The sequence below is a fragment of the Phyllobates terribilis genome, unplaced genomic scaffold (assembly GCF_046119375.1).
Source record: "Phyllobates terribilis strain yellow unplaced genomic scaffold, ASM4611937v1 Scaffold_1__5_contigs__length_1240528914, whole genome shotgun sequence".
Classification (NCBI taxonomy): Eukaryota; Metazoa; Chordata; class Amphibia; order Anura; family Dendrobatidae; genus Phyllobates; species Phyllobates terribilis.
The window spans coordinates 245,754,532-245,778,764 of NW_027362761.1; the positions used below are offsets into that span (position 1 = coordinate 245,754,532).

At 41.2% G+C, this 24,233-nt stretch overlaps 1 gene segment (V, D, J or C); it reads right to left on the reverse strand.

Annotated features, from left to right (window-relative positions):
- Window positions 1–837: 837 nt before the first annotated feature.
- Window positions 838–23,283, reverse strand: LOC141250045 (T cell receptor alpha chain constant-like). The segment is given in 6 exon segments: window positions 838–1,836; window positions 3,595–3,702; window positions 16,321–16,374; window positions 17,547–17,834; window positions 20,686–20,797; window positions 23,167–23,283. Coding segments are annotated over 5 exon segments (678 nt in total).
- Between the last annotated feature and the right edge of the window lie 950 nt (window positions 23,284–24,233).

Below are 24,233 nucleotides of genomic sequence, written 5' to 3' on the forward strand. Positions count from 1 at the left end.
TGTCCCCTTTCCTTTCCTCCGTATCTACCTCCTGTGTTCTAACTATCTTCCTGTATTTTCCAGTCTGTTCCATGTGAACAGAGTCCTGTCTGCCTGCACCTTCTGCTCTGTTCCGCTCTGCTCGTTCACCGCACCCGCGGTTCCGCTCTGCTCATTCACCGCACCTGCGGTTCCGCTCTGCTTGTTCACCGCACCTGCAGCTCCGTTCCTGTGTCTCAGTCTGTACTGTTCCCTATCCTGCCTGCGTTCCTACCTGCCAGTACCTGCATGTCTGCATGCCAGCCGTGCCTGCCAGTGCCCACCTGCCTGCATACCAGCTGTGCCTGTCAATATCCATCTGTCTGCATACCAGCCGTGTCTACCAGTGCCCACCTATCAATATGCCAGTCTAACCTGCCTGTTCCTGCATTTCCCGGTGTGGGTCAACAGCTGTGACCGGGGTCTGACCTGGAGTAGCACCTGGTCCCTCTGCTTGGTACCTCCCTGGTTCACGGAGTCGACTGAGCCGCCGTGCGACCTTGGTCGGACCGAGTTTATACTTAGTTACGCCCCTCCAGGCACTCCTCGTTTCATGGTACAGTGGGATCACTATTCACGCTCACGCCAGTCAGTCCGGGCGTGAGCGTAACACAGAATAAATTTAACATGTCAATTATACTGAATGGTAAATGTGTTTAAAAGAGTTAAAAAAAACAAAAATTGTTGTTTATTTCTGTTCATTACACCTTCCCAAAAGTGTAATAAAAGAAGCTCTCCCATCAACATTTTTATCCTCTTAATATAGAGCAGTCATTATATTATATAGCACTGTGTACCTACAATTGCTCATTTTGCCTTTCTACCCAGTTAATTCTTCTATCAAAATTTTGATAGGAGTGCTTCTCTAAAAGTGATAAAAAATAAGCCTTCATACAGCTCAGTTAACAGAAAAATGTGTTGACAATTATGACTCTCAGAAGTTGTCATTAATATATTAAGATATTATTGTACAAAAGTATTAGAATATAAATAAAACAAATTGTTATAAACTCGGCATCGCCATAATCGTATTGACCCACAGAATATAGCTAACACTTTATTTCTTCAGCGAGTGAAGCAAGTGATGATTTAAAACATTTAAAAATGTATATATTTCTTGGCACAAAAAGTTATTACAAATTAGTTAAAAAGTTTTATGTACCCAAAAATGGGTGTCACAAATACTATTCATCCCACGAATAACAAGCCCTCAAACAGCAACAATAACGTAAAAAATAACAAAAGCTGACTTCTTCTGGTATGAGACAGTGAAAAAATGTTTGGTCACTGAGGCCAACATAGGCATAGTCTTTAAATGGTTAATTCAACGTTGTAATATGCAAAGTATTTGTTTCCACAGTTCTTTAGATCTCAACTTTCTGTCATGGAATAGAAACAGTAAACATTATTAAATAGTAGTTTATTCCCTCAAATGCCTTTACTTCAGTGAGTTGCTGGTAGATATTTGAGGAACCTCATACAATCCATGCAATAAAAGCATAGAAAACTGCCAAGATCTGACAAGAGCCAATTGTAATGCGGGCAGCTATAGTCTTGAAAGATTTAAATAATAATTAGGAATTAAGAAAAATAACAGCTGGAACAATATTTTGGTTGATGTCGCTTTCATGTTATATGTCGTAGAGTTATTTTGCTGTTTTATTTTCAGAAATAAAATCACTAAAGCTTAAAATTATATCATCTGTAAACTCTATGAACGTATAAAATGTTTAAAATGGGTCCAAGAAAAATCATTCACATTGAAGCAAATATCGCATGAGAAAGAGTAAATTGGTGCAACGCATCTGTAGAAAGGTCCTGTAGAAAGAAAGAGACAGATTTTAATAACGCAGTAAAAATAATAAAACATTATGTTAAACAATGCTTTTAAGAAGCCACATTTTGTAGTGTGAATGAATCCAATGCTTCCCATGTTGTGATGGAGTAATGGATCGATGGGTGCCCAGAGCAGAACTCATTCCTTTCACCCACTCTGCTATGAAGAGTCTGTTGTTCTAGTAACTATCAGTATTGATTCAGTATTTTTTCTCAGGAGTGGGAGCCAAAACCAGGAGTGGGTGATAAATGTAGAATTGGTGACTTGTTTCTATTATATCTTTTCCCTGATTGTTCCTCACCTGGTTTTGGCTCCCACTACTGAGAAAAAATACTGACCGAATACTGATAGCGGGGCCGTGGCCTAAGAACCCATATAAATGGGCATGAAGCCAGCATGGTAGTGAACAGGGTTTTATACATTCTTTCTTAGTACAAAGCCACACGGACTCTGCACTGCTGCTCAGGCTCCGCATGTACAGTGATATTCTTCTCTAGAATGAATACTTCTATGAGCGAATATCACTTTATATGCAGCAGGACACAATTTGTTTTCTGATCCATAGGGAATGCCAGAAAAAAACTTCATATAATTGTGAATGAGACATAGTAAAGTACATTAGGAAGCTCAAGCACCTCAATGGCAGCATTATTTGTTGCAGATTTTAACTTTCATCAGAATTGTCAGCATTCAGACATTGTCGGAGAACGAACTGTATTACTTGGGACAAAAAGCAACCATTATCTTCATCATTGCAACATGGAAGATAACAGAAAAAAACAACACAAAGAAACAACAGAGGTCATAAAGTACAGTAATAACAAATTCTAAGCATTAACACAATGCCATCTACTTTCTGCTCAGTGCCGTTCTTCCACAGCATAAGCCTGCAGCGGATGTATACCCAAACATTATTATGACTCTGCACCTTAGGTAGTAATAATACAGCTAAATCAATGGTTAACCAGTGCATATTTGGCATTTGAACTTCTTGTAGATCACTTTTCCTCTGACTTCAATGAAAGCCAAGTCACAATGAAAATATTACCTGTGTTTTTTATTGCAAGATAGCAACACTTTTTTCCCCATAAAACAGTTCTAGGAATATTTTCCAAAAACTGTTTCCACTTTAGACCACTAGACCAATTTCAGAAATAGTGCATACATGAACATGTAATTTTTTTTTATTAGGTTTTTACAGTTTGGCAATGGTGTGGTTTACTGATGAACCATTATCACCTTGAGTGATTGTCCAAATTGGTCAAAACTGAAAGTTTTAAACTCAGATTGCAGTCACTACAGAGCTATATCCAACTACTATAATGTAAAAAAACAGTAGAAGAGCACTGAAAAGGAACCTGTCGTCTGATTCCTACTGATCAGAGCCTGGCAGCATGATTACAGCTAAGTATATTTTCTCTGAAACACCGGAGCATTTCAAAATATACTTTAAAAATCAGGCCGATGACTATGGTCGGTGATGAGACTAGTCTGGCTCTGCCCCAGGCGATTGACAGGTCTCTTTCATAGCGAGAGACCTATCAGTCACCTAGGGCAGCACTCCGCCAGGGGCAGAGCCGGACTAGTCTTGACTCCGACTCCAGTCCTCGGCTAGACCGCTATACTATATTGTCTATGAACTGCCAGAACGGTTTGAGCAGAATGAATCTGGTGACAGGTTTCTTGTATTACCTTTTCCATAAAGACACCCACAAACATCTGATAATTTAATAACATACCTTAAATGGACCAGAGTTCTGCTGATGATACCAAGTTAAATATTAACCCTTTGATGACTAAAAGCCTCAATCCAAGGACAGAGAATGATAATCCATTTAAGCTGATGTCTATAATGAAATAGTGTAAGAAAAAAAGTGTAAAATGATGATAAAACCAGATTTTTAGCATTTCTTTTGTGCTGTTAAATCAACAATGTAGAAGTGATTCCAACAGTGACCAAAAAACGTAAACAGCCTAATATAGCCATAGAATATCTGCCCTTGTGCCAGAGAGAACCTTACTTATCTGAGGTACAGATTTAGCAAAGATTACATCAACTCAGGTAACAGCACTGGGATATTACAGCAGAATGAAGTATAACGTGACAGCTAACTTGATATCGGTCAATGGCTTATGCAATGTTAAAGAGGACCTGCCATTAGGTAAAAAATGGCCAGTTTTTGCTCTTATTTTATTCCTGCTACCCCTGATTATTCCTTTTCTTGTATGTTTTAACTTGTAATAAAGCTTCGGAAATATGGGGCCTTTTATTTAGTACTAAATTTTATGGTCTTTACAAGGGGACATGGCTCACAGGATTCTCTGGGGAAGTGTCATTAGACAGCTCTGTATTATTGTCCTATGAGTAATGCCTCTTTGGTAAGACCATAAAAATGTGCACCAAAAAAAGACCCATATCTCTGGAACCGTATGGCAGATTTAAAAAATAAAAAACAAACCAAAAAACAACAACAAAAAAACCCTGAAATTCTAAGGAGAGCAGTTAAAGTTAAATAAAACTGGCCCCTTTTGAGCTGATGATATGTCCTCTTTAACCCCTTTAACACCAAGGGTGGTTTGCACGTTAATGACCGGGCCAATTTTTACAATTCTGACCACTGTCAGTTTTTGAGGTAATTACTCTGGAACACTTCAACGGATCCCCCTGATTCTGGGAAAGTTTTTTCATGACATATTGTACTTCATGATAATGGTAACATTTCTTCGATATCACTTGCGTTTATTTGTGAGGAAAATGGAAATTTGGTGAAAATTTAGAAAATTTTGCAATTTTCAAAATTTTAATTTTCATGCCCTTAAATCAAAGAGATATGTCCCACATAATAGTTAATAAATAACATCTCCCACATGTCTACTTTACATCAGCACAATCTTGGAACCAACATTTTTTTTCGTTAGGAAGTTATAAGTTGACCAGCGATTTTTCATTTTTCCAACAAAATTTACAAAACCATTTTTTTAGGGACCACATCACATTTGAAGTGACTTTGAGGGGCCTTTATGACATAAAATACCCAAAAATGACACCATTCTAAAAACAGAACCCCTCAATGTGCTCAAAACCACATTCAAGAAGTTTATTAACCCTTCAGGTGCATCACAGGAAATTTTGAAATGTGGAAGAAAAAAAAAAAAAAAAACATTTAGCCTTTTTCACAAAAATGTTATTTTAGACCTCAATTTTTTTATTTTCTCAAGGGTATCAGGAAAAAATGGACCACAAAATTTGTTGTGCAATTTCTCCTGAGCACACTGATACCCAATATATGGGGGAAAACCACTGTTTGGGCGCACGGCAGGGTTCGAAAGGGAAGGAGAGCCATTTGACTTTTTGAATGTAAAATTTGCTTGACGCCATGTTGCGTTTTTTAGAGCCCCTGATGTGCCTAAACAGTGGAAATCCCCCACAATTTACACCATTTTGGAAACTAGACCCCTCAGGCAACTTATCTAGAAGTATGGTAAGCACCTTGAACCCCCAGGTGCTTCACAGAAGTTTATAACATTGACCCGTAAAAATAACATTTTCACATTTTTCCCACAAAAATGTTTTTCAGCCCCCAATTTTGCATTTTCATAAGGGTAACAGGAGAAATTGCACCATGTAGTTTGTTGTGCAATTTCTCCTGAGTAAGCCGATACCCCATATATGGGAGAAAACCACTGTTTGGGCACACAGCAGGGTTTGGAAGGGAAGGAGCGCCATTTCACTTTTTGAATGTAAAATTTGCTTGAATAATTAGCAGACACCATGTTGCGTTTGGAGAGCCCCTGATGTGCCTAAACAGTGGAAATGCCCCACAAGTGACACCATTTTGGAATCTAGACCCTTCAGGGAACTTATCTAGATGTGTAGTGAGCACCCTGAACCCCCAGGTTTTTTTCACAAAAATTATGTTTTAGCGCCAAATTTTTTATTTTCACAACGGTAAGAGGAAAAAATGGACCCCAATAACTTTTTTGCAATTAATGTTGAGTACACCGATAGCCCATATGTGGGTAAAATACACTGTTTGGGCGCATGGCAGGGTTTGGAAGGAAAGGAGCACTGTGTGACTTTTTAAACGCAAAATTGGCTGGAATTGAGAGCGGACGCCATGTCGCGTTTAGAGAGCCGCTGATGCACCTAAATAGTGGAAACTCCCCACAAGTGACACCATTTTGGAAACTAGAACCCCTCAAGGATTTTATCAAGGGGTATAGTGAACATTTTGAACCCAGAGGTACAACACAGAATTTGATAACATTAGGTCATCATATTGAATAAGTTGTCATTAGTCTTGAGCGCAAGTGCTCGCTACTTGAGTTTGCATTGGGTACTTGGGTATGCACCATGTATCGTGGGTGCTCGAGTGACATGCTCGAGTCCCCACTCCACATGTTTCACGGTTGTTAGACACCCAAAAAAAAATGTGGGGATCGCTCGTGCATGGCAGGCAAGCCATGAAACTTTTTTTTTTTGGCCACAAAGCATATGAGGCGGAGACTTGAGCATGTCTCTTGAGCACCCGGGATACTCGGTGCATACTCGAGCCCCCGATGCAAACTCAAGTAGCGAGCACATGCGCTCAGCACTGGTCGCCATTTCGTCATCATTTTTTTTACTTTACTTTTTAAAAAATCCCTAACCCTAGCACAACCCTATCCCTAGCACAACCTTAACCCTAGCACAACCCTAACCCTAGCACAGCCCTAACCCTAACCCTAGCACAACCCTAATCCTAGAGTTTACTTTTTACGCCGTTTCTCGTGCAGTATAAGTGATTACATTACTTTATTTTTCGGGTCGGTGCGATTATAGCGATGCCAGATTCATATCGGGTTTTTATGATTGACAGCTGTCACACACTAAAAGACGCTTTTATTTTGCAATGAATTGTTTTTGCATTGCCATATATTGAGAGCTATAATTTTTCCATATTTCAACCGACACAGTCATGTGATGGCTCGTTTTTTGCGGGACGAGTTGACATTTTTATTGGTATCATTTTTGGGCACGTGACATTTTTGATCACTTTCTATTCCCATTTTTGGGAGGCAGAATAAACAAAAACCAACAATTCAGGAATTGTTTTTTTTGGGGTTTTTACGCCGTTCCGCATGTGGTAAAATTGATAAGGTAACTTTATTCTTCGGGTCAGTACGTTTACAGCGGTACCACATTTATATCTTTTTTTTAAGTTTTGGCACTTTTACACAATAAAAACTTTTATACAAAAAATATTTTTATTGCATCGCTTTATTCTGAGAGCTATAACTTTTTTATTTTTGGCTGATGGAGCTGTATGGCGGCTTGTTTTTTGCGGGACAAGATGACGTTTTCAGCGGTACCATTTTTATTTACATTCGTCTTTTTGATCGCGTTTTATTCCATTTTTTGTTTGGCGGTATGATGATAAAGCATCGTTTTTTTGCATTGTTTTTTATTTTTATTTTTACCATGTTCACTGAAGGGGTTAACTAGTGGGACAATTTTGTAGGTCAGGTCGTTCCGGATGCGGCGATGCTAAATATGTGTACTTTTATTGGTTTATTTTTTTTCATAATAATATTTATGGGTACAGTATATTTTTCTTTTTTGGGGATTCTTTTTTTTATTTTTTTTTTATAGATTTTTTTTACATTTTTCTTCACTTTCTGACACTTTTTTTTTTACTTGTTCACTATGTCCCACTATGGGACTTTCACTTTTTGCAGCCTGCATCTCTATGCTATATATCAGGGTTCCCCAACTCCAGTCCTCAAGGCCCACCAACAGGTCATGTTTTCAGGATTTCCTTAGTATTGCACAGGTGATGGAATTATTGCCTGTGCAGGTGATGCAATTATCACCTGGGTAATACTAAGGAAATCCTGAAAACATGACCTGTTGGTGGGCCTTGAGGACTGGAGTTGGGGAACCCTGCTATATATAGCCTGTGAGCACTGCATGCAGAAGTTACTTTGGTCGCGGACTGCGCATGACCAAAGTAACTTCTTGCCTCCTGGTGACCCGGATGTTGTAGTGGCACAGAAAGGAAGAAAATACTTTAGATATCACACAGTTGTGTTCTATTTATACCAATAGCACAAACGGTGTGGAAAAAGCCCAATCCTCTTTTGTTGTAGTTTAAATGGATCTTATCATGTGATTCCTGCTGGCCAAACTACATGCAGCATGAAACAGGGACAAACTCCTTTTTTTACAAATACCCATGTTTCACTCTTAACTAGAGATGAGCGTTGTTCTACTCGAACTGTTCGCCAATCTCAAATTCGAGCTGTTTTGGGCGGTGTTCGAGCCGGTCGGCGAACACGAACAATTTGAGAAAAATTCGGCTGTTCGAGGTTATGTTCGATAACTGTTCGTGCACCAAAATCATAACTGGATTTTTTCTCAGTAATGATGAAAATTAATGTTAATACGCAGTTTGAGTGTACAGCGGGGCGGGGGGAGGGGCAGGGGATGGATCTCTGCAGGAACAATGAAGATCTCCATTTTTTTTTCTCTTTCCCGCATTTGCAGTGGGGAGGTGCAATCTGTCAGCCTATCAGCAGCGCACACACGGAGCGAAGTGCTTTTTTTCACACAAGCAAGGGCATGTGTGATTGGCAGTGTATGTCACATGTCCTTGCCCTATAAGACCAAGCCATTTTCCCCGTCGCCACCATTTTCTCACTGCTGCAGCTGCGTGTTAGACGGCACCGCTGTTGCTGTGTGCGCTATACCTTGTTAATTTCAAGCCAATTTTCGCACAAATATACAGATAGCTTGGGAGTAGGGAATAGTTGTGATTGCAGTCCTTTTAAGGACTAGGTTACAGCATTTCCTACGACTTTTATCAGGCAGGTCTGTGCTCTTAAATAGATAGATTGTGGGAGTAAAGACTAATTGTAATTGGAGTCCTTTTCAGGACTAGGTTACATCAGTTCCTATCAGTTTTTGCCAGGCAGGTCTGTGCCAGTGCTGTGCAAGTTTTTTTCACAGCATTTGGCTGAATCTAGCAAAGCTAATCCTTTTTGGCCTATTGCAGAGTGTGTTAGTCAGTGGAGTAGCCTATCTGTGTTGCAAGATATACCACCTGTGTATAGAATACCAATTTTTTTACTGCACCTAGTGAAGTAAAATCTTTTGGGCATAGCATCATTCTATTAGTCCATCTATACTGACCTCCATCAGGTTGCAAACTGAATATAATTTTTTTCTGCATCTAGCTCTGAAAAAATATTTGGGCTTCTAGCAGTGTGTGGGACTTGGTCTATTAGTCCATCTATACTGACCTCCATCAGGTTGCAAATTAAAAATAATTTTTTTCTTCATTTAGCTCTGAAAAAATATTTGGGCTTCTAGCAGTGTGTGGGGTTGTTCTATTAGTCCTTCTATACTGACCTCCAGCAGGTTGCAAATTGAATATAATTTTTTTCTGCATCTAGCTCTGAAAAAATATTTGGGCTTCTAGCGGTGTGTGGGACTTGGTCTATTAGTCCATCTATACTGACCTCCATCAGGTTGCAAATTAAAAATAATTTTTTTCTGCATCTAGCTCTGAAAAAATATTTGGGCTTCTAGCAGTGTGTGGGACTTGGTCTATTAGTCCATCTATACTGACCTCCATCAGGTTGCAAATTAAAAATAATTTTTTTCTTCATTTATCTCTGAAAAAATATTTGGGCTTCTAGCAGCGTGTGGGACTTGTTCTATTAGTCCATCTATACTGACCTCCATCAGGTTGCAAATTAAAAATATTTTTTTTCTGCATCTAGCTCTGAAAAAATATTTGGGCTTCTAGCAGTGTGTGGGACTTGGTCTATTAGTCCATCTATACTGACCTCCATCAGGTTGCAAATTAAAAATAATTTTTTTCTGCATCTAGCTCTGAAAAAATATTTGGGCTTCTAGCAGTGTGTGGGACTTGGTCTATTAGTCCATCTATACTGACCTCCATCAGGTTGCAAATTGAATAAAAAAATTTTCTGCATCTAGCTCTGAAAAAATATTTGGGCTTCTAGCGGTGTGTGGGACTTGGTCTATTAGTCCATCTATACTGACCTCCATCAGGTTGCAAATTAAAAATAATTTTTTTCTGCATCTAACCCAGCCAATAGTTTTGGCCTAATACCACAGTTTGGCCACTCAGCTCTGCTCGGTTACCATCCATTGTTTTTTTGTGCAAACAACTCCAGAGTTGTGAATTAGTTAACCACCAAAATGAGTGGAAAAAGGCCTGCTGCTGGTGGAAAGGGGAATAGGCATGTTGGGAAGGGGAAAAAAGGTTGTGTCCGTGGGGTAGGTGCAGAAGAAAGACCATCTTCTAGCCAAACTAAAATGTCTACTTCTTTTAGCGGACAATGTGATAAGATCCCTTTCTTACGGCCACGCCAATCGCTACAAATTCCAGATGAGGCACAAAAACAGCAGGTGCTTCAACGGATATCAAGTGCTCCTTTAAGTAGGCTCTCCTCCACATCAACTTCAACATCACAAATACTCCAGTCCTCAAAGGTGTCACCCAAATCGCACTTGCTTCCTCACAGCTCCCAAATCTCCAGCTGCCCGTCTGAGTATGAGGTAGAACAGATGGTTGAGTCTGCAGAGCTGTTTACTCATACTATAGCCTGGGAATCAGAGGTCGACTCCAGCGCTTCTGTGAATCCAGACGAGGAAATGATCTGCACTGATGCCCAGAATCTTTATGAGTCGGATCCAGGACCAGACGCAGAAGGTTCTGACCATAATGTAGACCCTCATTCCCAAACTGTAACTCCTGTTGGTGGAGACAATGAGGAAGACGATGATAAGACTCAAATACCTGATTGGAGCGACAACTTTAGTTTTTTGTCAGGGCAGGAACAGGTTGGCTCTGAGGACGACGGGTGTGATAACGCACAGGGTGATGATGATGAGGTCGGAGATCCCACTTACTGTCAACCCACAGTCAGCCAAGAGATGAGGTCAGCAGAGGAGGTGGAGGAAGATGCTAGTGACGACGAGGTCAGGTTGCGCCTTCCTGGACAGAGACGTAGTACTGGAAGCACGTCAACAACTGCATCCTCAAACACAACTCTGCCTCTCACCACAAGTCGTGGTGGCTCTTCAGGTCGCATGGGTGCTAAGCCTTGCATAGCCTGGGCATTTTTTCAGATCGATAAAGATGACCCAACTCGTGTTATCTGTAACATTTGTCAGCAAAAGCTAAGTAGAGGCCAAAAAATACATAGTTTGAGTACTTCATGCATGAACCGGCACATGGACATGAAGCATAAGTTGCAGTGGGAAGCTCAGTGTGCTACAATGCGGCCTAGCCGGCCGGGCCAACCACCGTCTGCCATATCTTGTGCATCCGCGGCCTCTTCATCCTCTGTGACTGGGGGGACAGCAGTCACACCTGTTTTGGGGCGCAGACCTGCCACCTCTTTACCCGCAACGGCCAGCGTGATTGGCAGGTCATCATTTTCTTTGGAGGTGGTAACACCAGCTGGTCTTGAGCGCTGTCCGACATCGATAGCACCACCTTTGGATCAAGGCAACCTAACATGTCCGCCTGCATCTTCCTCACAGACCGGCAGTTTGCCGGGGACACCCTTATCAACCCCGTCTAAGCACAATAGCCAGCCCTCGGTCCCTCAGATGTGGACAAGTAAAAGACCATTTCCTCCTAGCCATGAGAAAGCTAAGAGGTTGAATTTCACCATCTGCAAGCTCTTGGCTACAGAAATGCTGCCTTTCCGCCTGGTGGACACAGAGGATTTTCGAGACCTTATGTCCGTCGCAGTGCCCCAGTACCAGATGCCCAGTCGGCACTACTTCTCAAAGAAAGGTGTGCCTGCGCTCCACCAGCATGTCGCACACAACATCACCGCTTCTTTGAGAAACTCTGTGTGTGACAGGGTGCATTTCACCACAGACACTTGGACGAGTAGGCATGGACAGGGGCGTTACATGTCGCTGACTGGGCACTGGGTAACTATGGTGACAGCAGGACAAGGGGCTGCTGTCCAAGTCTTGCCGTCCCCACGAGTTGTGCGTCAATCCTCTTTATGTCATTTTTCCTCCACTGCTTCTGCCTCCTCAACCTCCTCTCGGTCTTCCACCTGCACCCAAAGCCTGTCTGGTCATGCCACAAGCTTTCTAACTGCGCAGAAGGGATCCTGCACACCTCCTTACTATGCTGGCAGTAGGGCTCAACGTCATCAGGCGGTTTTTACATTGAAATGTCTGGGAAATGTGAGTCACACAGCTGAGGAGTTGTGGTCAGCTCTGGAGAACCAATTTCATGAATGGTTGTCTCCACTGGACCTGAAACCAGGGAAGGCCGTGTGCGACAATGCTGCAAACCTGGGTGCGGCCCTTCGCCGGGGCAATGTCACACACGTGCCTTGTATGGCTCACGTGTTGAACCTGGTTGTCCAGCAATTTTTAGCCCACTATCCCAGACTAGATGGCCTTCTGCAGAGGGCACGGTCGCTGTGTGCTCACTTCCGCCGTTCGCATCCCGCAGCTCAGCGACTTACATCTCTACAGAAGTCGTTGGGCCTGCCACTTCACCGGCTAAAATGCGATGTGCCTACCCGGTGGAATTCAACTCTGCACATGTTGCAGCGACTGTGGCAGCACCGACAAGCCCTGGTGCAATACGTTCTGACGTATAGCCTGGGCCAACGAGATTCAGAGGTGGGGCAAATCACGCTGGAGGAGTGGTCTCAGATCAGGGACCTATGCACCCTTCTGCACAGTTTTGAAATGGCGACGAAGATGTTTAGTGCTGACGATGCCATTATCAGCATGACTATTCCGGTGATTTACATGCTGGAGCACATGTTAAACAGAATTCGGAGTCAGGTGGTGGCACAAGAGGAGGTGGAGGAAGTAGAGGAGGAGGAGTTGTATGCGGAAGGGCTAACATCTGCAAGGTCCAGACGGTCGGCAGCACCAGGGCGGCAGGCATGTGAGGGTGGGGGAGATGATTTTACCAGGGCGCATGGTAGCAGCCAAACTAGTGAGGAAGGTGCAGGAGCCCAGGAAGAAGTGGAGGACGAACTGATGGAAGACTCATCAGATGAGGGAGACCTTGATCACATTTCTGTTGTGCGAGGTTGGGGGGAGAGGACAGAGGAAGGAAGCATGATTGTTACCTCGCCACCAACACAACAGGGACTTGGTGCTCCTGGATGCGCAACACACATGAGTGCCTTCTTGCTGCACTACCTGCAACATGACCCTCGAATTGTGAGAATTAGAAATAATCCTGACTACTGGGTTGCCACACTGTTAGATCCCCGGTACAAAAGTAAATTTGCAGAAATTATTCCTGCCATAGAAAGGGATGCACGCATGCAGGAGTATCAGCAGAGACTGTTGCAGAATCTTACATGTGCTTTTCCACAAAATACCAGTGGTGCACGTAGTGAATCTCACAGTTCCAACTTGCCAACCGTGGTCTGTATGGAATTGTTCAATAAAGGGCCCAAAATTAAGATAACATAGATGGGAGAGGTCTCTATGAATAGGAATTCCTAAGTATTTGATACCCTGTGAGGGCCAGGCAAAGGGAAAGTTGGACTGGATGGAATCCTATATGGATTTAGGGAGGGAGACATCGAGGGCCTCAGACTTCGCTGCATTGATTTTAAAATTTTACCATGTAACAAAGTGATCTATTTCAGCCATAACAGCAGGGATGGATATATGTGATTGAGTGATATATACTAGGACATCATCAGCAAATAGAGAGCACTTGTACTCGGTGCCTCCCACCTCAATCCACCTAATATTGGGGTTATGGCGAATTGATGAGAGCAGGTGCTCCGTCACTAGGATGTATAAGAGAGGGGACAGAGGACATCCCTGCCTTGTCCCATTGGTGATTGTGAAAGGTGATGAAAATGTTCTGACGCACCCCCTGGGCCTTGGGACACCCGGAGCCGGACCCTTTTTGGTGGATGCTGGTGGTTGTAGTCTTCGTGGCGGCGATCCGGTTCCGTGGCTCAGGGCGGTCAAACCAGTGGCGGAACTATTTATGTGGTTTTGATGTTTAAATGTCCGACTACGCCACCCGTGGATTGCGCTCAGAGTGAACCGCCGCTACAGGGCAGACCGCTAAGGCTGGTGTTGTGGGTGCAGCAGAGCGTAGCATAACTCCCCACGGGAGGAGTATAGCCTCAGGGCAGTGTATGCGGAGGATGGGGGTGATGGTGCAGGGCAGCAGCAGTAACGACACGGAGTCAGTGATGCAGTTCAGGGCCTTTACTCACAGTTCTTATTATCCAGACCACGTCTGCAGGTAACGGCTGCCCACGTCGTACTGTGCTCACCAGGTGAGGGGCTCAGACAACTCCCAGATAACTTTGGAGCGCTTCACAGGACCCCCTTTGTGTGTCCTTTGTCTGGCCTTTCTTACCAACACTTCTGTCCGGCTGCCTCGGGCCTCCTCTTGGTAAACTTGGCGCCAGTCTCCCTGACCCTATGTGGTGCCTTCCTAGCGGGTGGAGCAAGGGGCTGCGCCACATAAAATGTCAGAGCCTCCGGTTTCTAGCTGAGGGTCGTTTCCTGCCTCCACTAGTTCGGGGACCGGTCTCCCCCTTTGGCCTGACCCCTCCACGCAGGTGGATTCGGGCGTGCGGTGGTGACTCGCCCGTCCGCACCCCTGGGATCCCTTCATTCCTTGTTCCTGGAGCCTTCTCCGCTCCTCTTCCTTCCTTCTCCCTCTTGCAGGCCTGGGCCTCTGTTACTAGGCCCGCCTCCGGAGCAGAGCTCATGCAGAGCCCCTGCTCCCTGCCACTTCTGCTCAGACTTCTCTGCACTGAACTAAGATGGTGCCCACCTTTTATACTCCCTTCTCAATGCACCCAGGAACTGCTTCCTCCCTGCTCCTGCACTGCAGGGTTCCCCTTCCTCAGTTTTCCCTCCCCCCACTCCAGCCAGGGACAGGGACTGTCGTGCCCATCTCAGGGGCATATTGGTCACCCTGCCCCACGGCAATGTGGTGTAATGCATGCAGGTGTCGGGTCCTGATCCACACTCCATCCTTATCTGAGAGTGAGATATCACACCTCTGGGTGAGGTGCAATACGTCTGTAGCAACCGAGCCCTCGGTGCTACAGTTCCATTTATCTTCAGCCTAGGTGACGTATTGTGATACAGGGCCGTGATTTTGGCTATAAAAGGGTCCCCTAGACCCCTACCCCAAGCTTTTTAAGAGAATCATATATGGCGTGCCAGGAGACTCTATGGAATGCTTTCTCAGCATCCAACGAGAGTATCTACTTACAAATTTTTAACTGCATCTAGCCCAGGAAATACTTTGTGCCTAGTAGCAGTGTCTGCTAGTCAGCGGATTATCCCGGCTGTTAAGCAAGCTACACCACCTGTAGTTTGGACACTTAATTTTTTCAAAGGAAATGCTTCGGGACCACGGGATACTTAGTGAAGAGCATCAGGAGGCACCCCAAGGCATAGGGGCTGGGACTGGCACTAGGATGCCTTGCGGTGGACAGCCGAGCTCGATCCTTATAAAAGCTTTTTAACTGCAGCAGCTTTAGTGGACGCTACTGGAGCTGGAATTACGCGGCTGCTGGCATGAGACTTGCCCTCCAATAGATCCTTGTAAATGGATTTAAAGTGTATTCATTCAAATTAGAGGGACAATTTAAATTAAAAAGCTTAGAGCTGCCTCCACCACAGGGGGGCTCTCTCGACCCACCAGCGGACAGGCACCAGTATTGGGAGAGGGGGGCTGGCCGTCAGGGTTCACCGCGGCTCTGGCACAAACCCGGCGACACGGAGGTGGCACGGGCAGGAGCGGACTGGCCGTCTCGGCTTCTCACTTTTTGGATTTTAGAAGGGCATGACATGCCTATATCTGTGTCTCCCCCTCCTTTTACTCCTCCACCTCTTTTCTTTTCGCATGACTATATGTACTTGTCACTTTTCCATGTGTTAGTTGTGTCTTCTGAGCAGTTTGTCAGCTTTTGGACACCTTTGAAGGTGTTTTCTATGTGTTTCTATGTGTTTTTGTTTGCCTGCCATTGGTTTTAACGGTGTTCGAAGGTGTTCGACGAACAGTTCGACGAACAGTTCGGCGAACACACGGGTGTTCGACGAACCGAACCGAACTCGAACACTACGGGGGTGGCTCAACACTACTCTTAACTGCTTAAAAAGGGGGCTCTTAACGAGGTGGCTAGGAGGACTAGTCATGGAGATAGGTCCCCGGCGGCTTCTAACCCCCAGTTGTGAATGACACACATAGGCAGAAACCTAATGCAGACCTAGGCAGGGAGAAGTCAGCATGGCTGCCTCGAGACTAGTCATCTTAGACACATTGTTTTGGGCCCCTGATTAATTTGAGTTTTCTACGAAACACCAATATATTAAGGAGTGTAACATTATGAAAAACAGCGTCTAACGTGGCCTCCAGTAGCCTAATGAATGTCCTCACAATGGCAGCAATTTAGTTAGATTTTACCTGTTTTAAAATTCTTACTTATCATTCTTGTTTCACACGTCTGAGGAGCATCATCTAAAAGACAGTGAACATCACATCAGAATTGTATTTATTCACATACTCATGAGAGTAAAAGCATGAACTAATCTGAATATAGACTGAATAATAAAAACAAAAACTGCCAAAGTGCAATCATTAATTTACTGTACATGACAAATTTCTAGTAAAGATGTAAGTAATAATTTGAAATTTGAGCATGGGATTTATTTCCTTGGCTCCTTTATTCAAGATGGTAGTCCCTGTTTTTAGCCTATTGAATGTAATATGCAGAATGCATCTGGAGAAAAGGTCATATAAATCAAGAAGGACTAATTGATGGGCTTAATTGAAAAACAGAAACCACCGGTTTTATTCGAGCACAATACACTCTTGTGGCAATGTTACCTGTGTAAATCTTGATATGACTGTGGCTCTAATAGCCTGAACTAGATTTTTTAGGCCGTATTCACACGATGCATTTGCGATGAGTTCTTTGCCATGATTTTCCTGAAAGCGCTGTAAAATCGTTGCGTTTTTACAGCATTTTTGGAAAATAAGTGGTACCCTTTAAGCCTGATATGAAGATATGTAGCCTAGTAAAGGGATTATCCATGTTTATAATCAGATGGCATATTAGTATGCTATACCATCACATCATGATCGGCGAGGGACTGACATCTTGGACCTTGACACTTTCTTAGAATGAATGGGATGCAGGGCTGATGTAACTCTATGCCATCTTAAAATGTATGTCCCTGTAGACTGGCGCTCTTGGCCATCTAGTTGGGCAGGAAACTTTAGCTGGCTGCATTTACTTGAGATTGGGCCTCCTAGCGATATGTTATAATTTTATTAGATGGCACAATCCTTTATGGGCATGCAAATCCATCCTTATTAATGTTGTTGCTATTTTTTGTCCAACTAATGGCCTCAACATCTGCATCCCCTCAAATTTTCCATCAGGTTCTAATGTCGTTTAAGTTCAATTTAGAGGATTAGCAAATAAATTGGATATTGTGGTTGTGTTACAGATAATAAATGGGGCCTTATCATCAACTATATTGTATAGCAGGAAAAAAAAACAAAACCTAAGGATTATTTTATCTAGGGGATAAATACAGACATTTTTTAATTATTTCTTCCACATATATATGGACAGAGCAAAATGACCATAATTATTCAAATAAATGCATTAGGATATAATATACCTATTAGGTTTTCCTGCGGGACATCTTTTCCATCATATGTTACGTTACAGGACTGGTCCTTGGAAGGATTGTTAATGTCCCAGATGACGGTACTGTATCTCCACACATCACTGGTGGACTTGTCCAGCACAGATGTTTCGTTCAGTTGTATATCCTTCCCATCTACAGTCAATGTTTTATCTGGTGTTGGGAAATCAGTGACCAGACAAACCGTGCCCGGGAGACCGTCTTCTGGCTTGTCGTTGTCAGCCTTCAGCCGATATACAGAAGGGATATCGCGGTCTGTTCCTAAAATGAAACAAAAACTGGAAATTATCTTTATTGTTTTGTCACAATTCTTTTTTGTATTTTTTTTAATGAAAGCTTTTATTGCAATTTATAGGATATTCTTTCCCAACTACGATATATGCCTATGAGATAGAAGTTCTATGAAGTACATTGTATTAAAATTTCTAGATTCCTCACAAGTCAGAACATAGAACAATTAGCAAAGGTTTATACTAATCGGCTAAATAAACTATTAATAATTGAATTCCAAAAGCCATTCAGCTCAAAGCAAAGCATTCAGAATTTCAGAAATTATAGCTGCATGCAAGATTCATCTAAGCACGTTTGCAAATATTAATTGTAAAATCGTAGTCACATAGCCCTTATGAGAACAGCAGCACTAGCCTCAGATTTTTATTCTCAGCCCTAAACTGTGTCCTAAAACAATTATAAAAGTCCTATATCGCTATAAATATAATGAAACATTTTGGAATGTGGATGTTTTGGGCGACAGTATTACTTACTGGGCAGCACATTGACCCGGGTGCCTGATCCAAATACAAGTTTCCAGGCGGCATTATTCACACAGCCGCTAACCTTCATACAGTAACCATCTGGGAACACGCCAGTACATATTGGGGCACACTTATTGTATGTTGAATAACTGATTGGGAGTCTCGGATTGACTGGATTTCTGTTATATAGGTTTATTGCAACAGACCTTATATAGATTACTACGTAAATATGTGGGAAATCAATCTGACAAATACTTTTATCATATTTCTTTGGAAGTAGATGTTTACTGTCAATTGTGATCACAAGCCAAGTAATCACATAGGCACATACAGTTTATTCATTACCCAGTCGTACTGAAAGTCTATAGAATTAATTGACGATTTCGCTACTCAAGGAAGCTAGAACGCAGATGAGTTTTCTTTACGTCCTATAATCCTTACCCATCTAGTATAACTGAAGTGTACTATAATATACCCACTATAAATGAGATGCAGAATTTGCACATACTTACTAGGCTGCACAGTCAGCACAGTGCCTTTCCCAAATAGTAGTTTATAAGCTCCTCCACTACACAATGGTTAATCATATTACAAATACTGTATCTTTGCACATCTCAGAACAATGAAAAAACAAAGAATGTAAGTACAGTAATGGGTTGACTGAATGGCCTACTTTATTGGAGTGACACATTTTAGCATGTATCTTTCAATTAGTTAAATCTTACGGCTGATAAAAGTATTCAAAAATTACTTGTACTAATTGCCCAATTAGGACAACGATTTAGTACCCCTATAACAAGTGACCATTTTAAGTGACCAAATCTACACCTGACAACTCACAATTCAGTATTTCCTAGCAGTATATTAGGTTTCGTTCATGTTTTTATAGTAATAAAATGAGAACAGTGACTTTATGATATTGATAGCCTATTCACTTCAATAGGAGATGATCTGCACATTTCCGGCAACAGCCAAAACACAGTGAACAAAACTGTTCTGGCTCCATATATTGCTTATTCCTTATTCCACCAGAGCTGAATAATGCGGATCAATCAGGGTGCAAGGTTTCTGTTGCCCAAAAAACTGATATTGATGACTTATCCCTTGATTCATAGGAAATGTTGTAAACTTGGACAACCCCTTTAATATATTGTTTCCACATAGGTTCACTGCAGTAAATCTTTATGTCATGTAATGCAACAATTCCTAAACATTATGTCAGTTGGAATAATATAATGCAAGGTGAATGTTCTAACATCTCTTCTCGTAAATATTGGAGGCTTAGATAATTTTCTCAAAAGCTGAAATAGTTACACACCACTTTTCCCAATAAATCTAACGGTGACTTACTTGGAATGACTTTCAATTGTGTGCCAGCTCCAAATATCTGTTTTCCAAATCCTGTATTTTATCCCACAATCACTGATAACTTTACAATAAATGGACCTGCTTGGGCTTCAGCCTACTGTGCTGTCATGTTAATTTAGTGCCACCTTGGAAAACCACATTTACTTTTTAAGCAATATTATTATATGAACATGAAAATAGTAAGATGCCTCAAATTAGATCATATTCCTTACCATCGTCTGCCAATATGCTATTTATTTCAATGATCTGCATTATAAGTTTATAAAGTAATAATGACACATAATAGTAAGTATCTTACTGGGTGTGACAAGTAGTCTCGTTCCTGCTCCAAAGATGACTTTGAATCCTGTCCCACTAGTTCACATTGTTATACGTCTTAACAAAAATCTAATTGTCAGAATGTTAGTATTAATACTGGTAACCAAACAAAACTAAATGAAAAAAATGAAGCTATAGAAATCTAGATCAGAATGGGCCATAGACAAGCAGCTATCTCTGCCATTGTGCTCCATGTTACTGGGAAAAAGCAACTCTTCTAACTGAAGTCAATGTGAACAGATCCTCAAATGGCCATTGTCACACTTTTGTCTTTTTGACATTATTTGGCCTTAGAATTTGTAAGCCAAAACCAGGAAGGCAACATAAAGAGACAAAAAGGCACAATGCAAAGATTGACATCTTTTCAGGTTTGGGGTTATAAATATGGATGTAAAATTGTGACAAAAATACTGTCATGTGAAAATGTCCTATCCAATGGATTATTGTCCCAAGCCTTTTAACCCCAGAGTGCCATCAATTATTGATTATCACTACAGGGCTACTCGGCGCAAAAACTGCCCAATACCGCAGCTACTTACTGTGCTACACAATTGTATTCCATTTCAGTTTTAGTTATGTTATTCACATCAGCTCATCCAAATGCACAATGCAGCACCTACATGCGGAAATATAATATTTTTCATTAAAATTATATCTTAATCGATACTCACTTGGTAGCACAGTCAGCTGCGTCCCCGAACCAAATATATACTTGACGTTGTCATTGTCACAGTAGAAAGAATCATAACAAAAACCTTGTACCAAATCTGGGCACACACTGGTCTATGAAGAAGAACCTAAAGATCTGTACCTCATTTTAAAGTGTAGTGGTCTTCATAGTTACATACTACAGTGATCTTGGGGGCCTTACCAGTCAAAAAAACGTCCATTGCAATTGTAGAGCACAGGTCACTAATATGCCATTAAATGTAAATGAACCACTGCCAGCTAAAAATACTTTGAGCCAAGCACCAAGTTTGCCAATTCAAGTCTGTTAGATTTATTAAAAAATCAGATGCCGTCCATTTGCTGTCCGTTTTTTACAGCCTGTTTGCTAGAAGAAGCTTGAGGGGTTTTTTTTGTTTTTTTTTTACATACGAGAAAACTGATGAAAATCGGATGGTAAAAACTGACACACTGACCAAACACTAATGAAAAATCTGATCCTAAACACTGATCAATCTAAGACCGTATTTTTTTTATTTGAAAATCACTGATGTCTGAATGAGCCCTTACATTGTCATCTCTATGTAAAATAATTGGAAAATAGAAACACTGGGAAAAAATGTTGAATGAATATCTCACCGTGCAATGGATGATGAAATCCGTCCTTTATGTGTGATGTGTGCCGTTTCCAATACTGCTGACCGCCAGAAAATATGTCCAATTAAAATAAAGTTGATAAGTACATAAAAAATAGGTAAATTCTTGAAATTTTACTCCATATATTAGTCAACTAAGGGCGCACACAACGCCAGAAACACGTTTTTTCTCACACCAACATGAAGATTTTAATTGTTTGGCATATATGGAATACAATTTGAAGATTCGATCTATTTTTGGATGTGCCGGTCAACTTTTTTTTGGAAAAAATTAGAAAATACTTACTGGAAACAACGAGAAGTTTGGTTCCTGCACCGAAGGTAAATTTGCCAATATTGCTATTACACAATGAGTTCTAGCTTTACACTATGTCATGTCTAACATAGGTATAATATTTCATAAAGCCAGATGTTACACTACAAAGCATGGTATAAGTATGAACCTCAAAAAAAATAGGCTACAAGTACGGATTGGAAAATATATAGCTACAAGATATGATTATGTTACACACAGCAGGACAATCACAATTGATGCTTAAACTAATGCAGTAAAATCAGTATGCAGATAATGCCATCACAATATCAAAATAGCAGAGCTACAGTATATGTAATAAAATAATACCATCATATGCTGTGTGTAAATAGCAGTATTATACAATGTACAGCTATAAATATACTTATGTGAAGTGTTATATAGGGTTTTTCATTAGATCTTGGTAAATCCAATAATGTGAGTTATAACATCAGCACAATCCTTTTCTATATGCTCTATTACGGCACACAGACATGATAGTAGTGGGATCTGCTCCGGCCTCCATCCAGTAGCCAGAGCAGAGAGTTGATGCTACTTATCTCCATTTCTAGGACTCACAGTGACTATATGTTACATGATGATCTATTCTTTTTGTATGAGTGGCTGGTTGAAAGACAGCAATCCACCATCCACAATAGCAATGTGTTTATTTTGAAGAACTCAAAATGGGACAATGTTAAAACCATGAAACCATGTCAGATAGACACCAGATACACGCGTTTCGAACCACATTGGGCTCTCAAACATAAAAAAGTACATTTTCCTTTTTTATATTCTACAATAGTGCCTGCAAGGTGCCCTGGTCCTGATATCCTTGGCAATAAGGATATTTAATACAATACTAGTATGTTTTCTTACTTATATATTAGAACACCCCAATTTCACATTTCTGTCAGGATACACTGTAGCTGAGGATTTCTATCTAAGGTTGGGTTTTCAGCCTTTCATTACAGCACAACTACCAAATTCTTGGTGCGTGAAGATAAAAACAGAAACTATCAGGGAAATAAATTTACTTTCAGGCTTAATTTGACCTGTTCTGATAAACCAGATAGTAAATGTTGGATTTTGGTTCTTTAGACCCTTCTGATGGTCAACTTTCCATCAATAAAGATCATATGCACATCCACTGTTAACGTCATTGTATATTGTCTTGGTAACACTACAGACACAGGAGATATCATTAACAAAGCTCAAAGATTATTTGTGTTAGTTATCTCATAGCAAATGACAGAAGAAAAATGTCATACATTATATTTCTCTTTCAGTATATATTTCTATGAATGGTTATGAACAGTCCAACAAAATACTGTCCTTGTAATAGGAATAGACTTAAGACCAGTCACAAGGAATAAAAATGTTTAGATTCTTCTTTATTTTTCAAACGGCCATTAAAATCCCAGAAGAGAGAACATTGTAAAATCGGGCACAACATACCTATGTGTTTCGAGTGTTTAGGCGCTATTAATTATGGTGCCATGGCTGTTCGAGTAATAAATAAGAATCTGTTTTTATACCATGTGGCCGGACTTAAGACTTTTCTTATTTCTTATTCTGGAGGGTTGAACACAAGTGTAGTCTGTGCCTGGGATAAGTGCAATATCCACAGCTGGTGAGCTGGTCAGTCTTGACATTTTGATAATAAAGTTTATTCCTTCCAGCATAAGCAGCTAAAACAACAGATTCCAACAAATCCACTGAAAAATTGCTAGCACTTACTTGGAGTAATAGACAGAAAAGTTCCTCGGCCAAATATCAGTTTGTTGTTGCCTCCAATATAACACAGTAACAAACTCAATTCCAAAAACCTCTGCCCACACCAGAACTCCAGAAACAGGAGGAAAAATGTCTTTTACTCAACAGTGTAAAGGTTTATCTCATTATCCAGCCTAAATATAAACGTTTTCAAGTATTAGGATGAAAAAAATTGAAATAAACATCATATAGAATAAGGAGTTTGGCAGAATATTCCCATATTTCTCGACTTGTGTGGTGCAGAATGTGCATTAAAATGTCTTTTTAATTGAGACTTTCTGCAGTAATCTGTTAGACTTACGTGCAATGGATGTTCCATGTTCTGAGAAATCTCATATTGCAGAAATTCTACAACAGACGTATTCTACAAGCTCCGAGTGATGCACACAAGTGGCCTACTTTCCAATGTAAGGTTTGTACATGATTAGTCACCATTTTTGGCTGCAGGGGTGTGCACACACTTTCAAAGGAACACAATATAGGTGACAAACTAAAGCAAAAAAACAACCACCAAATCTCACATACATGTATTATATGCGCCAGAGATATGCATTTGTAAGCATATGACATCAGTCCTTAGCTCCAATTGTAAAAGTATGTGTCCACTTTTTTTTTTTGGTGTGAAAAGATCGCAGATATTGTTACATGCTGTTTTTGCACACAAAAAAGGTTATTTTACTTGCTTTTGACATTTTTAAAAGGTCGGTGTAACCTGAGTATGGTTACCTATCAAATAAGGTTTAAGCCAAAAATTTCCAGTCTCACTCGAGTGAGGGATGAGTGGCATAAAAAGTCATCAATCAGCTCTAGACAGAAGTGTTATCGCTAA